General features: G+C 37.2%; 1 protein-coding gene across 2 annotated transcripts; it reads right to left on the reverse strand.

Moving 5' to 3' along the window:
- Positions 1-413: 413 nt before the first annotated feature.
- On the reverse strand, positions 414-18034 carry Hoatz (HOATZ cilia and flagella associated protein). 2 transcript variants are annotated; one of them, XM_051196910.1, is made up of 6 exons: positions 17615-18034; positions 17153-17191; positions 16460-16530; positions 3296-3355; positions 2634-2686; positions 414-631 (listed from the first exon to the last, which is right to left on the reverse strand). In XM_051196910.1, exons 1-6 carry the CDS (start codon positions 17838-17840, stop codon positions 574-576), a joined length of 507 nt encoding a protein of 168 aa, XP_051052867.1. In that variant the 5' UTR covers positions 17841-18034; the 3' UTR covers positions 414-573. The 2 variants fall into 2 exon arrangements, with proteins under 2 accessions (XP_051052867.1, XP_051052869.1); XM_051196912.1 differs by lacking the exon at positions 2634-2686.
- Between the last annotated feature and the right edge of the window lie 424 nt (positions 18035-18458).

Here is an 18458-nt window from a genome sequence, read left to right on the forward strand (position 1 = left end):
TGGGTTGGCAATGGGGTTATGCACCTGTGTATAAATCATAGCCATGCTGAGACCATTATTCATAGGTCCAGTAGCAACTCAGCCCTGGGTTAAGGTCTGTTCTAGAAATGGAATAAGCCAAATTTTGGGATAGGGATATTATTAAGAGAAGTCTTTAAGTTTTTAAGAATGCCTTTTCATCCTTATTTTTTGCTATAGTGCCCAAGTTAGGTGGCATATAGAACCTCATATTCTTGCTTATTGAATATTCATAATACAAATAAAATATATAAACCCTGGAAGTACTCTTTAAATAAAAGAAAAACAGGAGTTTTGGATGTGTAAGATGAGAAAGATGATTACAGAATGACGAAAACATGGTATGCAATAAATGGAATAGATATAAATATTCAATAACTGACAAAACCCACCTGTCTGTATTCTTAACTTTTATTTTAGTCTATTTTAACATGAATGCTAGTAGTTGTCAAATTTCTGGAATCTGCATATCTTTTACCTAGTGATTCTGATGTTAGCATAATTTGCTTCAAAGGTGAATACATGTCAGTCACCTGCTACCATATGTCAATCAGATCATCCCAAGGCTTTGACTTCTTCTTCTTCCTGTTTGTCTGACTCTGATGAGACTTCCCTGTAGGCAGCAAAAAGAGTCAGTTCCTATACAATACTATACAATAAAATGCAGCCATTATTATTACAATGTAGCAGGGGAATGAAAATTCCCTTTTGAAAATGTCCCCAGTAGGCAGCATCATGGATTCTGAATGTGTATTAAGAAACACATGTGAGAGAAATGGTTATCATACTGGGAAGTGTGATGTGAAGGGTGGAAACCATAGTCTCCTACCATAATTGATTTCTTAGATTATTCCTATATCCTATTACTCAGTCCCCCCTTGAAAATGCAAATATTACCAGGGAGAATACTAAATATATCACTGTTAAAGCATCAGTATGAATTTACTTTCTGTTATAAAGAGCACAGATTATTCTGAGAAGGACTACTGAGTGAGTGATTATAAGCCTGCAACATTATGTATAGGAATTTGGGGTAGAGTGGACAAGATTGAGGGAAGAGTACTTACAAAATTTAAGAAATATTTGTATGAGTTAGTGTACAGTATAGAGACATTAATTCCCAAATTAGCTAATACTTAATTATAATTATATGGGATTCCAGATTTTTTTTTAATTTTTAAAAAATATTTTGGGGGATTCCAGATTTTTAAAAACAAGTATATTCTAAATCCCAATATCCACTTAAGTTGGGTGATCCAATTTCTCAAGGGTCTTACAATATATTTATAGACAAGGCATAAAATTATGTAAACTGTTAAATAATTTGAGGATAGTGAGTTAATTAATTATAAAACATGGACACATAGTAGAGTGTGATTGCCAAAAGAATAGTACATAGGTTCTTTACATTCAGACGAAGATGCCACTGTGAAATGGAAAGAAACCCAGGCTTTGGGATTAAGGAGAGAATATATTACAAAAGAAATTAAGTGAGAATTTAAAAATTTAAAATTGCCTTTTAACCTTGAGCCTGAATCACAGCAATGTGATAATCTACAGTACAGATTAGCTAGGCCCATGATAATGGGACTGTTAACATGCACTTTTAGATGGAAGAAAGGGCATAAGATTCCCAGAAGACCCTTACAAAAGCCTCTTTGGGGTTCCACGTGATACTTCCTCATGCTCAAATGTTAAATTCTGTAAGAGCTATAAAACTGATTTGGGGTGGGAGTTAATTTTCATTGGTATAGCTGTTCTGAATCACCCCCTGCTATAGTAAATGACCCTACTAAGCTCATTTGTTCACTGAATTATGTTTAGGTTGTAAAATACTATATTTTTAGGCAGATCAACAAGGATAATAACTTGCATGCAAAGTCTAAGGTACCCAGACATGTCTGTGCTATTCAAACAGCAGTCTTTATCCATCATCTGGGTCAGTTAATAAGTCTTTCCATTAAGCTTTCTTCATCCACTCATAGGCAGTAAGTCAAATAATCTTTCTTGAAGGCAAGAAACTAAGTTATGGAGCATTATGTAGAAAATAGACAGGTAATTAGTGATTTAAAAAAGCTATGTAGACACAATTTCTTCAAGGCTATTTATTGACATTAAAGGAGTCGGATTCAACATTAATGAAACAGTCAAAATCTTATTTATTCTGCAACTGTTCTCTGAATACAGCAAGAAAAGAGGATACTTTCCAGAGTCCTATTAAGTTCCCTCAGATTCTTCTAGAATATGTTCCTGTCCCAGTCTAACAGTATTCTGTCACCAACAGGCTAATGTGGCCGCTCATCTATAAGAACTGGGTATGCTCTAGCAATGGCAGACTGATCACAGGAAGATGGACCTAGGAGGGCATGAAGGCAGGTGAGGCTAGCCTTGGGTGAGAAGGGGCAGGGAGGCACACAGAGGCTCCACTACCTACTCGCCACTTGGCACCCACACATGGGCACACATCCCTACAGGGAGAAGTGTGTTTGTTTAAGGCAAGACAACCCCAACACAGTGGCATAGATTTTTAGATTTGTTGGTAGGAGACAAAAACAAAAATGTTCTTTTAAAGACAGTAAATAAAAAGATGAGGGGTGTTTTGGAAGTAAACTTACTTTGCTTCAGGTACTTTGGCTTTGGCTTTATAAGGTAATGAAATTGATTCTTTCTAGAAAAATAGAAAAGGAAAATGCTCACTTCCTCTGTCTGAAGTTTATCCACTTGGAAACAGCCTAAGGTAAACTCATCACGGAGTCTAGAAAGACAAGCTTCTTACACCTAAGAACTATTCATTCAGAAATATAAGGATTAAAGACTTTGAGGCCCATTCAGGAGTGTGTGTTTGAACATGTGTATATTTCTAGTGAATATATATATATATATATATATATATGTATATATGTATATATATGTACATTTATATATGTGTTTTAATCACTTAAGTTTTTATTTTTGTTGTCTACAAAGAACAACCATTATAAAATCATTAGCAATGAAGTAGTCCATAGTAGTCCATATTAATAACCTACAGCTTTATAGCATATGAACAATAGATTTCCCAACATTCAGACCTTGTTCTGCTATCAGAGCTCTTCTGGAGCTCTGTATTACTTATGGGCTGTCCAGTTACTTAACTCAATTTTTCTCAGTCTTTGGTGCATAGAAGGTTCAAGACCTGAGAGCACAGACTTAAAGGGCCAGCCTGCAAAGCCTCAGAACATTCTCAACAGTCATGCAGCCACCAGTCAGCTATCCAATGTCCCACCACTACACTTACCGAAATTCTCTCTTCTCTTTGTTTTCTTAAGAGTTGGAGGATCTCATCTCTCTTTTTGGCCTATTTGAAGAAAAATAGTGAGCTTTTTGACACAACAATAAAGCTTGTATCTATAGAAGGTAGAATTTTTTTTTCTGGCATTAGCAGGATGTTAAAATATGTTTTCTACAATAGGTCTGTGCAGAATAATTTGGTTTTGGTTTTTAACCTACAGATTTTATTTGCTCAAAACAACCAACTTCTATTTAGACCTTACCATGTGAACTATCCTAAGATATCTAAAATAGTTTATTATGATTTTAACAATTCAGTCATGTCCTCCTCCATTTCACAGGTTGGGGAAGTGAGGCAGTGTTAGGTTAAACAATTTGCTCAATTGTTCAGTGGCACATTGGGCTTGATCCAGATATTGATGACAAAGTCTTAGCTTTTGGCCACCAAAGGAAACTGACACTAAATGGCAGTTAGGTATAGGGTCAGTAAACCCAGAGATCACACCTCACCTGAGCACACAACAAAAGAGTGTGGCCTTAGAACTTGCACTTGAGGACAAAGCTTTTTCCTGCACCTCTCCCCTTTTTTTCTTGGCTATCAGATTTCATATACTAGGTATGTTTTCATAAGCACAAAACCTAATTTATCACAGGCATGAAGACATATCAATGTATAAACTACAGAGCAGACAAACTTGGGGAAAAGGACATTCTGTTTAGAACAAGGCTAGAAGAAAGAAGTACAAAGTGAGACTGAAACGTGTTTTTCAGAGATGGGGAAATCTCAAGCCAAACTATCCATCCAAATGTATTGCACACTGTGCTTGGGCTTCTGTTTCTAGGCATCACACATTGTTCACTTTAAAATACCTAGTCTTGCAGTTCCAGAGGCTAGTAGTCTATATCCAAGGAGTGTGCAATTTCCTCTGAAATTGATGTCTGGGCTGCTTCCTATGGTCTAATGGTCTGCTGGCCATCTGTGCCATTCCTTGGCTTACAGAACTACAGTTTCTGCCTTTGCTGTCCATTCTCCCTTGTATCTCACACAGTCACCTGGGGAGGGGGTTGTGTTTATTTTTATTGTTATTACAATATTTATTCTACTTACAGAAAAAATTAATCATAAAACATATACCTTGCTGTGGAAGGAGTGACCTCAATAATCTCTTGTTTACTATGCCCATTTTAAAAGTTTTATTAGAACATATTACTTATATATATTGAGATTTCTCTATTACTGTCATATGTGTATATGCTGTATTTTGATCACATTCATCCTCTATTACCCTCTTATCCCTCGTTCCATACCCACTGATCTTTTTTTGTTTTTTTCCAGCTAGTCAAGGTCACCTTCTCCTTATGACTTCAGTCATATTGGATTCCAGTGTGAGTCCATCGAAACTAATTTCACCCACATCAACTGTATTTCCAAATCAGTTCTTTAAATAATAAATTCATTTTAATTCACAATAAGAACTTAGGCTGTCACACTCCTATGTTAGTGTCTGAACAAGACACAGTTCCTGTCTGGAAAGAGACATGGCACTTATGAAGAAAAAGTGGATAGTTTGTAGTGCTCCATGATGGGTGTAGTAGAGCACACAAGGCCAGAACTGAGATAAAGAACCTTCATTCACACTAGGGTGTGTGTGGAGCCCAGGATTCAGAGATGTAGAGGGGGTGGGTTCCATGATGGAGATAGGCAGGATAGGGAAACAGCTTTTGAGACAGAGGAGGCAGTGCACAGCTCTGTCCAAGTGGCAGATGCTAGCTCATCGAGGTGGTTCTCCAGTCTCCATGGCTCAGCTGAAGGAAGCTTTGATGATCCCTCATGGAAGACCTCACCCTTCCATGAGGGGGGCCTGTGGGGGGGTATGAGAGGATGAGAAGGAGAGGGAAGTGGGATCGATATGTAAAATAAGAAAAATATTAAATAAAAAAGGAAAAAATCCTCCTATAAGCAACATTTTATAATTCTTTTCTGTGTAACTCTTGAGACATCACAGGAAGTTAAATTCTCACAAAAAATTACTAATCAGATAAAAAATAACAGGACAAAAATATATTCGTTTTTTCTTGGCCTTCAGCCCCCCCATTTTTTTTTTATCAGAATAGATTTTAGTAACTATTTGGTTCCTGCTTCCTGGACATGTTTCCTGGGAATGAATAACGAAACTACTGTAAACAATTATGTCCTCTGAACAAAATGTTGTGAACTATTCTAAGAAATTTCTTACAGGAAAGCTAAATGCAATTCAGTAGTGAAAAGAAATCCTTGCAATTTACATCTTGTTTTGGATGAGCTATTTATTGGAAGTTCATATTTGTAGAACATTATATTTAATTCCTAAAATAATACATAAGGCGATTATGATTAACATTTAAAACATTACCTTTGGTAATTAGTTTATACTTATTTATGCTATTTCTTAAAAATAGAAGATAAAATTTGACTACATGAAATTAGAATATGATGATACAATATATACATTTAGTGTGGGATGGGTGGTTAATAAATTTTTTTATCACTCTGGAGTTAAAGCATTTAGTTCTTACTTCTTGGCTTTTCAAAGCCAAGCAATTTAGTGGCAGCATGGGTTAATTAAGTCAGGTAAGTTTGGCGTTGAATCCCAATTTTACATTGAGATTAATGACTTCTAATTCCTCCTTTCTTCCCTCTAGCTGTAATCACTAACATAGGTTAGAAGTTTGTGGTTTTGAGTAGATAAAAGGAACAGTTTCCTGAATCTTATTTTTCTTCTATGAGGAAAAGTTGTGAAAACTGGAGATGATAGAAATGCTTAATATAATGAATGAGTGGCAAATGGTAGTCATTTAATAAGTTGCAGGTATTAAGTATCATTATTATTATGAGATTAAAACATCTTTTAATCCTTTCAAACTGTTGCAAAGAATGGAAGGGAAGAAGAGAAGATCAGAGAGGACTTGAACAAATTTTCATTGAGTAACTTCTGGGCTTCAGGATTTGTGTGTTTAGTCTCACAATACTTTTTCATTTGTTCTTTTTCTCTCTCCCTCCTCTCTCTCTCTCTCTCTCTCTCTCTCTCTCTCTCTCTCTCTCTCTCTCTCTCTTCATCTTCCTTCCTTCCTTCCTTTTTTTTTTTTTTGTTTTTAGAGACAGGGTTTCTCTGTATTGCCTGTGTCTCCTGAGTGCTAGGATTAAAGGAGTGCGCCACCTCCGCCCGGCAATACTTGTTATTTCTTACACAGAAAAATAGACATCCTTATTCAGGGTCACTAAACCAAGCAGTAACTGACAAAACCCAGTACTGAACCCTGTTTTCAGTTCTAGTTGACTCCACACTCCATGCATCTGTTGTTTCAAACACCTGCTAGAGCTTTTGAAAGAGATGTGGGGACAGGTGAGAGGGAGGACTGACAGTCAAACTTCATTTAAAAAACAAAGAATCAGTATCAACTATTGGAAAGAAGACACAGTTTCTGTTATCACAGAAAATATTATGCTGTAGTAGAAAAATCATGTGATATGGGCCTAGATATCAGGGTCAGCTAATCCAGTTTTCGGTCATCCTTGATCAAAATCAATTTACTTGCACATGGTACTTTGCAAAAGCATGATTAAATGGTAAGGGTGTCATGGAAAAGTTATAGTGATATTTACAAACTGACAAGCTTTCTAAGATCACTGTTAATGTAAATGAAGTATTTGTGATGAGAGTTTTGATTATATTAACTAATAATGGAAATTACACTTCAAATTTAGAATGCTATATTATGCGATCTTCATTTTCTTTAGGTGTTATTTAATGTTTAATTTTGTGTCTGCGATCAGGAGTAAACTATGTCTGTGATCAGGAGTAAACTAGGATAATTCAGTTCTTATCTTCACAGAATCTTAACCCTTGTTAGAGCAAATTTCACATGTATGCTACAAATGCAGTCTAATGGAAGGTAAAACGTATAATTGACTTAAGGCAGATTATCACTAAAATAAAATGTTCACACATCTGGACTTGGTTTCAAAAGAAAAAAACTCTGCTCAGCATCACTCATGAACTTGCCATTCCCTGCACCTGCCAACTAGAATGTGCTGTGTAGACACTGTGTTTGCTGCAGTGTGAATTTATATTCACTACTGTAATAAGATGCAGAACTGTTAGCTCTCAAATAATCTACTGTTTAAAAAGACCAGCTGAATAATTAGTGAAGAGACTTTCTTTAGAAGCAATCTGAGTTTTGTAAACAGGACTGACCACAGTGATCATTACGAATGGACAGAAAACAGGACTGACTGTAGTGATCTATGAGAATGGACAGAATGTGATAGAGGGTTATTAATCAGAGGAGCAAGGATGCTGACTTGCAGAAAAAGATGCAGTGCTAAGACCATTCCATACTTCTTGGAAATAGATCTATCTTGGCTCAGTTTGCTCTAACATATATAAACTTCATTTTAAAAATAGCAATTTATTAAATGAAGAAACTTACAAGTCATTCTATGAGAATTAATACAAAACAATTTTAAATGTAGACTTTATAAAGAATATAGATTTCAATTAAGTATGAAAAAATCAATACCAATTGCCTAAAGAATGTAGCTCTTATTTTAAAACTGTCACCCACAGCCAAATGTGGTAGCTCATGCCTATAATCCTAGCATTAAGGAGGCTGAGGCAGGAGGATTACTGTGAGTTCCAGGGCAGCTTGGACTTCAGAGTATGACTGTGCCTCACTCTTCCCATTAAAAATCATCCCCCCCAAAACCAACCTCCACCCCCCCAAAACAATGATACAATGCTAATATGGTATGTTTTTAAGACTTCTTTAATATCACTTTAAAAAGTACATTTAAAGAATGCAATGTGATTGAGGAAAATATGAGCAAAATAGATAATATAATTTAAAATTTCAGAAATTACACATATACTTGGGATAGCTTTCAGCATATGATTGAAATATGTTTTGTTGACAATTTGATCTGCAGCATTTATCGAAATTTGTCTCTAGATGAAAAAGGACTACTGAGACTAATATTTCCACCATTCACAGACAGGGTGACTGTATGAATGGGATTGAGCTCATCTCTCAGATATGCCTTTCCTGTCTTGCCCAAAAGGAGGGGGAGGGGATCCTCACACAGATGGCTCTCAAACTTTCCCCAGGCCCATACTTCTCTTCCTAGGCAAGACTTTTATCTCCTGGCACATCCATCCTGGTACTGTAGCCAGAAAACTGCTATTTTTGATACCGGCTATGCCTTACCCTCTCTATCCAGCATATAATCTTTTTTATTTCCTAAGTACCACTGTCACTAAGATACCATCACCTTCCTGTTGGATGACTACAATGAACTCTAGTCTAGTTTCCAAACTTCTGGCCCCTATCAATACATTCTCCATATGAAAAAACTCTCATCTTTTTTTTTTCTTCAAAAAAGCCCAATATCATCATCTTCAAATTTAAGAACTTTTCCTGACATGTCATTGTTTCTACTATGCCTACCTCTCCTCTTCAGTGTCTACGTTGACTCTGTGGCTTCTGCAGTGTGCTGGGCCCTTCCTAGGACGGTCTTTGCTTATGCTATTCCTGCTGCCTGGACTGCCCTCTCCCTGTTCCCTTTGCTGTCTTTTTCTGCTCTAGCTATCCCACTCTTCCTTCAAATCTCAGTTTAGTTGAGATTTGTGTAAAGCCACTGTTTTGCTTGTTTGTTTGTTTTTTGGACTGGATCAATGCCACCTTACTCTCCTCCTACCGCCACATACAATCCCTTACTAAAGATTTCTCTCTCTGATTAGACTGGAACTTTCATACAAGGGGTAAATTTGTATCTTTAAAGAATGTTTTGTGTTGCTCATTTCTAAATTCTAGTGCCTAGGGCAATGCCTGACACAACATAATATATGTTTTGAATAAATCTTGAACAGTTCTCTCAAAGGAGATTTTCCCTAACTTGCATCCCATTACCCATTTTATTTATTTATTTATTTTACAGCTTTGCTTGCTCCCTCTTGAGCTTGAAATTGTGTATTTTGGCTTTGATCTCTAATTTGCTTACATCTCTTTAAGCCAGCAGAATTTTCAGTTGCTTTTGGCAACATCCTACAAAGTTCAGTATAGCCCCATGACCCTACATTTCAGGACTGGGGGCATCCTCGTGTCTAGGAGTGACACCTAGGCAATGCCCAATTCAAGACTTACAGGCTAATATCATTACCCACTCCAACATCTGTCATATCCACTGGGAACATTTGTCATCTGAAACCTTAGAGATTCAAATATAATAAAGAAACATTTTCACCACAGCCAAGAGCTATCTTTTATCTTTGGTGAGTTCTTGGAAGTACAAGTGGTTCAAATGACCACAGTACAAGTTGCATTAAGGACTAATTACAGTAACTAGATGTGGGGAGGTATGGTAGGAGGCAGATACTTTCATACATTTAAACTATGATTATATCAACTCAAAGAGCACACTTAATTATCATTATTTGCAGTAGTTATGTTCTAGAAAGTTATTGCAAACAAAATAGTGACTATCAAGCTATTGCTCTTAGGTTCCTGACAGCCTTTGGCTACTACAGAATTTCATCATTGGAACTACATATAACCTTGTTTTATGTGTGCTCCTATTTCAAAATATACTGTTGATTTATCAACATAGGACTTGTGTGGTAATTCAGGCCTGAGCATGGCTTATAGGATGTGTGCATTTTCTCCGTAAGTTGCAGCATGGTCTTTTTACACATTAGGGTGCACTTCAGTACATGGAGGCTATTTAAAATAGCAAAGTTACACATAGGAGAACACATACACACTAAAAAAAATACTTGTCACAGTATGATTTGAAACATGAAGGCAAAAGAACATATTGTGCTCAGCAGATTTGTGTGTTCAACAACTCAAAAATTTCATCTACTTTGTCCATATCTTCAAATGATTCATTCATTAAAAATATCTTTTGCATCATTTTACATTTAGTAGCTTTATTTATTTATATTTTCTAAGTAGATGGCTAATGAGAGTCCTTATCTAATAGTTTAAAATGTTTTTACTTTGTTCTTCTGGTGAAGCACACGGAAGACAAAATGTACTGATCTTTGAAAAAAGGGAAAGGGATGCATTTGAAGGGAAGGTCTATATAATTCTAAAGCTGGGTTTTTTTAAAAAATTGTTTTCAAGACAGGGTTGTCCTGGCTGTTCTGGAACTTCCCTGTAGACCAGGCTTGCCTCAGACTTGGAGATCCACCTACCTCTGCCTTCCCAGTGCTGGAATTAAATGTGTGTGCACCACCACCACCCAGATAGGGCTGGATTTTATGGGACAAATGTATACATATATTGATTCAAACTCTGATTCTTTTCCCAAGTGTATTTTCATGGATTCTAGATGTTTATTAAGAAAGACTGAAGCAATTTCTCATCTCCCCTAAATTTTTGCTAATACTGAATAATTTTTTTAAAACAACGTGATGTTAAAGCTGATGTCAAAACAAGAAAGTACTAGTTTTTCATAATTTGCTTACAAAATAGAATTTGCTTTTATGATTGTTCCAGTTGTATGCTGGGATGAAATAGGAACAGCAAAATGTAACTCAATATGTTTTGTTGTTGCAAAGGAATCCAGCAATCCTATTGTCTTCTTTTAATGGCAGAAAAATAATTTCATAAATATTATTTTATATTAGTTCAGGTAATATAACTCCTACTAGGACCATTTAGACAACTAGGAAGCTCATTCTTATCACACTGACACAGCAGAGAAGTCTCTTCTATCAGCTGCTCCTGAAGCAACTCTAAGGAAACTGTTGTCTTCCATTGGCTCTTTGAAGCTGACATAATGATTCTAAGTGTCCCTTTTACTACTCTGCAAGTGTAGGATAATAGACAATAATGTTGAAAAGCTTCCCAAGTTTCTAAGAATAATGACATCATGACATGACTTGCTTTTGGTTCAAACAAGAACCATGTAACAAACTTCTGGGGAAGATTTAATGCTATTGTCAGTATTGGTTGCATAGCATGTGTGACAGAATGAATGAAAGCCTATTCCCAGTAAGGAGCTTGTCTGGGATGTTGTACTTCAGATGACACATTTTCCTCTTAAAAACCTTTGGTTAGAATTGCTTCCAGGTGGACATTACCAATGCACTGTCTATGTATATGCCTTAAAATACTGTTCTGACCTCTTCTTCACTCTCTTAGAAAATAAATTATTTATAATTCTTTTCATAAAGAGATAATCAGCTAAAGAGCTTTCTTAAGGTGGCAAAACTAGAAAGCAAATTAGTTTTATGATTTCAAAGAATTAGCTGACTATTCATTTATTATGTTTTTCAGACTACTTAGAACTCTCAAAGGAAAAATAATGGTCCAATACAGTGCTATAAGACTTCCTTTATGGACACAGTAAGCCATTTAATCTTGACATGCTCAATTATTTTTGATTTCCTGCCATTGATGTCTATCACTGAAATAGTAGTTGTGATTAATAGCATTTTGCTCACTAACAAAATCATTTATAATGTATACATGGAAAATATTCCAAAATGGAGAGGAACATTAAAGTTTAAAACCTTGGCTACTGAAAAATCAATATCTGTTGGGAAGGAAGGTTGTAAAGCCACTTTCAGGGAGATGGAAATTTCCAGGATTTTCTTAATATTAAGAAAATGGATAAATGCACCTTCAAGAGATTTATAGGGATTTTTTTCACCCCTTTAAGATGAAACATACCTTATTGATGTGTATGTTCAAAATATGGAAAAATTAAATTAAAAAAGTAATATAGCAAAAAGACCCATGTCTTCTTCCATTCATTTTCTACCATCAAGCTTCAAATTATCAATGGTGGTATCAACAATGCAGAGAGGGTATTATAGATTCGGAAAAGCCATAGTATCCAAAAACTAGATTCTGTTTTAATGTCTAATGGAGTCACATTCTTTCCTCTAATATTCACACCCATGGGATAAAAGCAAAATTGACATGACAGGAGATGTGCTTGTGCATTTGGAAGTATTGTAAAAGAGTATCAACCTAGAAGAGTTTCCAGATGAGTCTATGTGGAAAGGACAGCTGATAATATAGTTGTGGTCCTGTGTCACATGCATGGTGCCCTAGGTTTAACTTCCAGGACCCAACAAAAGAACAAAAACTACCGGTGCCAACAAAAATATTACTGCATAAGTGGTCATTCAGTCATTATACATAGTTACATGTTCATGGGCATATGAACAAATATTTGAATTGCAGTATCCAGAAAAACATTGAGTTAAGCAAATGAGACAGGACTTCTTTAGAAGGGACAATTATAGAGGGTAAACTATGGTCAGGTACTTTATATAGGTTACATCAACTATTTGAGATGGATATTTTAAAATTTTCTTCTTTGCTATTTGAAGAAGTTGATTATGATAGGGTTCAAGTCCACTGCTCAGTCACATAAGTGATAAGTGTCAGAGTTATGCTTCTGATCCAACTTGTGGTCTCTAAAGGCAGCTAATTATGGTGCTTACAATCTAGCAGGGCAGAGAGGAGCATGGATCTTTGCCTCAGGTACAGACCAGAGCCTTTATACAGCACTCTGAGAGGCCAATTCTGATGTCATAGGTAAGCACTGGGAAAGCACTGTTCAGTTTCTAGGTAGTCCCAGGAAAACTTTTGGCAAGCTGTCATAGGAGCCAGGCCTTGAATGTAGACAAGGAAGGGCATTTTAGTGACAAGAAAGTGTACTGCAGGCTGAAGAAACAATTTTCAAAACTCAGTGGTTTGGGAAGGTTTCTTCATTTCTTAACTTTAATTTTGATCTTTGTTATTGTTGTTTTTGAGACAGGGTCTCACTATGTAGCCTGGAACTTGCTATGTAAACTAGGCTGGCCTTCAATGTACAGGGACCTGCCTGTATGCATACATCACTACACCTGGCATTTTTATTGGTTTTTTCTTTTTTCTTTTTCCTTCAGTCTTTCCTTCCTCCCTCCCTTCCTCCGTTCCTTTCTTTTTCTTTTTCTCTTTTTTGAGACAGGATATTCAATGTAGCTCAGGCTTATTGACATAACTCATGAATTTCCTTCTTCTGCCTCCTGCTATGACTCACACAGATGAGTCCTGAAAACAAAACTGGGGCTACAAGGGAATGAAGAAAGGATAGACACACAGACACACATACAGAATTGCTGGGATAAGATAGTTTATGCACTCTAGTGGAGATACTGCAGCCAGGAAACTCTGCCTGCTTATTTTATACAGCTGAATGAGGAGACAGAGTTATTACATAAACCTGACAGGGAGTGGGGTTTAGTTAATCTTGGTAGGGGAGGAGGAATCTGTGAGCCACATTTTTTGAACAGCTTGCCAACAAGGACCAGGAGAAGGCTAAGGTATTGAGGTCCATAACATGTCTGCACTCATATCAAACAATTCACTGGTAACGTCATATGTTCTCCACAACGTCCTAAACGGTGAGTTTGGAAGGGCATACTACTATGCCTAGTTACATATGTTCTTGTGCTATCATTTACATTTATCATAAGAGCACATCATAATCATTGACTGCATCTAACATAGTACATATACCAAACTGGCTCTCAATAAATTGATGTGGAATTGAGTAGTTAATAAATTAAAAGGACATAAGACATGGAAGATTGTTCTAAGATTAGTTATATGGGCATATAATATTATAGTCCCCCAAAATTCACATCATTCTTACTATTTGGCAAAAGCTTGTAAAATTGACTAGTAAGTTTGTTTTTAACCTTTATTTCTGATCCCTTTCTAAAATGAAGTACAATGAAAATTAAATTGCAAAAGTACCAAAGTAGTTGAAATTGCCTGGAAATCAGCTAAGGTTGGCCTCAAATTCATAAGGCTCCTTTTGCCTTAGCTTCCCAGCTGTTGGGATTATAGGGACGAGTCACCATTCCTGGCTCAAGGATGTGTGTCAGTGTGTGTGTGTGTGTGTGTGTGTGTGTGTGTGTGTGTGTGCGTGCGCGTGCGCAAGTGTGATGCATGAATTGAATTAAATGTATGGCTTTATGCATGCTAGTCAAGTACTGTACTGAACTATACTCCCAGCTCTAATGAAAATTAAGCTTTAAAATATCCCTATAAAGGGGGATAGAGAGATGGCTCAGAGAATATAGGCACATGCTGTAAAGCCTGATGACCTACGTTTGATCCCTGGGACCCACATGATAGAAGGAGAGAACCCACTCACACAAGTTGCCATCTAACTTACATACACCACAAACACACAAAATATGATTTTAAAAATGAAAAGATAATCTCTGTAAAGGGTGAGGAGATAGCTCAATGGATAAAGGCATTAGCCACACAAGCCTAAAAACTCAAGTTTGATGCTAGAGTCCATGTAAAAGGCCAGATGTAGTGGTACACATCTGTAATCACAGGAAGACAGGAGGCAGAGATGGAATCATCTGGAAATAGGCCAGCAGCAGAAATGAGAAAGACCTTCAACAAGGTGGAAGGTGGGAACTGATTCCTGAGAATTGACCTTCTGACCTTGACATGCATGCAGTGGAATGTGTGCCTACCTGCACTTACACACACACACACACACACACACACACACACACACACACACTATTCTTTTAAAAAACCCTACACAATTCTGTTATATAGTATATAGTATTTTCTTGAGACAGAGTCTGATACTTAATAATCTAAAAAGAGAAGAAAGTGCTAATTTTTCTAATCACTTAATTTGTTTGAAATAATCACCGGTAGTCTTAAGTGAATTGTTGTCACCAGAAAAGTAAAGTGAATTGATCTGTAATTTATGTGGAATTCCTAGCATGTCCTTTAGCGTTTGCCAATATGTTCAGTGGCTAAATACATTAGGCTAAAATAGGTATGCTAGCTCTGCTTTGATACTGAAATAAGAGTTTATCCACGAACCAAACAAAGTGTTGCTATTAATCATGACATTAGCTGCTGAGTTAAAAGCTCTAGTTGTATCATGTGGCTGCAAAAAAACAAAAACAAAACAAAACAAAGGCTTTATATCAGCTTTTAGTTAAAACAGGTCCAGATGACAGACTCATACTTTGGTTCTCTTGGTTTTGACCTATTAAGACAATAATTTTCACATTTTAAAAGTATTTTTGTTCTATTGTGCATGGTTTGAGGCTTTTTTGAAAAGTGAATCTATGTTTATTTATGTTTCTGATGTTCCTGTGAGCTTTGGCAGACTGAGAATAGCCAGTTTAATAGAATGCAATTTTCTTTTTTGTAGTAATAGGGATCCACATGCTAGCTAAGTACTCCACCACTGAGCTATATTCCCACCCCTCTTTTTTTTTTAACATTTATTAAAATTATAAAACAGTCTCACCAAGTTTCTCAAGCAGGCCTTGAACTAATTCTACATTGCCCACTTAGCCTGGAAGGTTTTTGATATTTGTGAATTCATTATTTTAAGTATCCTTGCTATATGTCTTTAAATTTACAACCTCCCCCCCCTGTGTTTGTGATATGCACACTGTTTGTGCTGGTATGTGCTCTTCTTTGCATGTGAAGACCACAGGAGGACATTGTGTATCTTGCTTTATTACTTCCTGCCTTCTTCCCTTGAAACACAGTATTTCATTAACCTGGAGCTAGCAAGCCCCAGCCATCTTCCTGTCTCCAGCTCCCATAGCACTGGAGTTACAATGGCACACAACATTCCTGGCTTTTTACAAGGGTTCTGGAGAGTATTTTAACACAGGTCCCCATTCTTGCATAGCAAGCATCCTTAATCATTAATCCATTTCTTTAGAACCTAGCTTTGAACTTTTGATTCTCTTGTCTCTGCCCTTTGCTTCTCTACCTACTGGAAAAGAGGTCTGTGCTACTAGACCTGGCTTTTAAAAGGTAGGAGTGTGTGTGTCTGGAACTGGAGTTAATGGGCAGCAATGAGTCATCTGCCATGGACACTGGGAACCAAATTCAAGTCCTCTGAAAGATCAAGTGCTCTTAACAACTGACCTATCTCTCCAGCCCCAAGAATTTCTGCATTTTTAATTAAAATTCTAACAAAAACTTTTCAAGGCTGAGATATCGGAAAAACACATTTTATTTGCATGTGTTTAAAAGTAAAATATCCTCAGCACCAATAAACAAACAATATTTATCAAAAATGCTTATAAGAGTAATGAAAATCAGAAGAAATGAAGCATTGGCCCACCTTTTGGAGATACATTGCTTTCTCTTCAGATTCCTGAATCTTCTGGACTTTAGCAAAGACATTCACCTCCTCTAGAGTAAATAAAGTCAAATTTAATCTGAAATAACTTTATCGTGATTCTTATAGTATTGTCATAAAATTGGATATGGGTTAATAGAGCAGGAGGGGACCCAAATATATACTGTCTTGAAACTTTATAACCAGAATCATAAATAGCTGGAGACTGAATTAATTGTCTTTACCACCAGGAACCCTTTAATCCCTTTAGATCATGAGTAAGCATGAGTTGAGGCAAGAAATAGTCTCCAAAGAGGAAGTGCCAGTAGGGGTAGGGTAATACTCATGGCAGGGCTTGACAGATCCCATGGCAGGCGAGGGTGACCCAGGTGGAGGGACAAACATGCCTGGCCGACAGAGCTTATTGAGAAGTTTTATTAGAAAGGGAATTAGGGGGCGGGGGAGGGGGACGGCCAGCACAATGCCTGAATCCTTACATGGAGGATCAGTGATGCTAATCTACATTTCTAGTCACACAGTACAGAAAGTTATCTTCTGGATGTGTGGTTTGGGCCCCGAGGCAAGGTATGAAGTATGCAACTCAGTTATACCACAATGTAAATATTTACATTTTAAAAAAGCCTAGGGACAGTCTGGGGAGTCTATCTTTTGAGGGTTTTAAAGCCTGGTACTTACTGTTATGATCAAAGGGGAAGGGCAAGACAGGATTTTTCTCTAAGAAATACAAATGGAAAGTAAGTTATTGAAAAAACAGACATTAAAAGTATTTGAATTTCTATAGCTATTAATATTGAATAAGAATACTTTATATATCCTTGGCCAGAGGCTTGTCAGTCAGGGAAGGCGGTTCCTAAATTTGACTCTACCTCCAACTTTTTCTCAGGCTTTCAAGTTTGAACTCAAATTTTATGTTTTCTAATGTCTTTTTAGCCAACACACATCTTTTTCTTAGATTAACCCATCCTACTTGGCAAATAGAAGCGTCACTTAAGGGACTCTTAGGCTGTATTTGTATATGTAACAGCAGTTTCAGAACTATTTGCATATACCTATTACTGCTTGTTTATACTTCTCAGTTGATTCTTTTACCACTAGACTAGGCAGTTTCTCCTTCTAGGAGGCAGCAGTGCTACTCACCCCTCACAAGGGCTTTAGAATGCCTCGCCACCGGTAGCCGCTGACTGCTGTCTCTGGTCAGCACCAGCTGAGATTCCGTAGGGGGATACATGGACGCCCCGAGCCAAAATTGCTTAGCCAAGTTGGCATCTTGCTCGGAGCACCCTGTGAACACCAGTAATCCAGGGGAGCAGATTTCGTGGGACTCCTTTTCGCAGCTAGGACTGCTTCTGTGCCCAGTCTCCATGGTGACTCAGGACGCTTCCCTTAGTTCCCTCGCCCCGCCCCCACCGGAGAACCGACCAGTTGGTAACTGTCACTACAGGAAAGCCTGGGTTTCTTCCTTAGAGATCCTCGAGCGCTTGTGGCCCATCTGTAGCTGGCTTCTGTTGAGGTCACAGCTTTCAGGACCAGTCAAGACTTGGAGTCAAAGCCTCAATTTTGTGATGTGTAGAGTTCTGGAGTCAGTGGACAGCAGCTACGTTTCTTAGATCCTAAATTAGCGTTCCCTCCCCCAAACATGAATAAAGTGAACTTAAAGAGCTTCTCTTTTGGACATGATTGCCAAGGCTCAGCACCCTCACCCACGAAATTCTCAGGTCTGCGTTGATACATCAAGGCAGCATAAATGTCCTAGACCAGAACTGGGTTGAGGGGTACCCATGGATACAGTTTTTGTGTTTTTAAAAAACTTCCAAATCTTCTAGTACAAATCCTAGGAAACAAGTTCGTTTTAAATTGTGTTTGATAATACACCAAAAGTTGCCTAGATTGCAATCATTATCATAAAAAAAAACCTAGTAAAGTGGGTTGAGGCCCCCTACCCCGTGAAAAAATATGAAAACATTTTTAAATATATCCTTAC

The sequence above is a fragment of the Phodopus roborovskii genome, unplaced genomic scaffold (genome assembly GCF_943737965.1).
Source record: "Phodopus roborovskii unplaced genomic scaffold, PHOROB, whole genome shotgun sequence".
Lineage (NCBI taxonomy): Eukaryota > Metazoa > Chordata > Mammalia > Rodentia > Cricetidae > Phodopus > Phodopus roborovskii.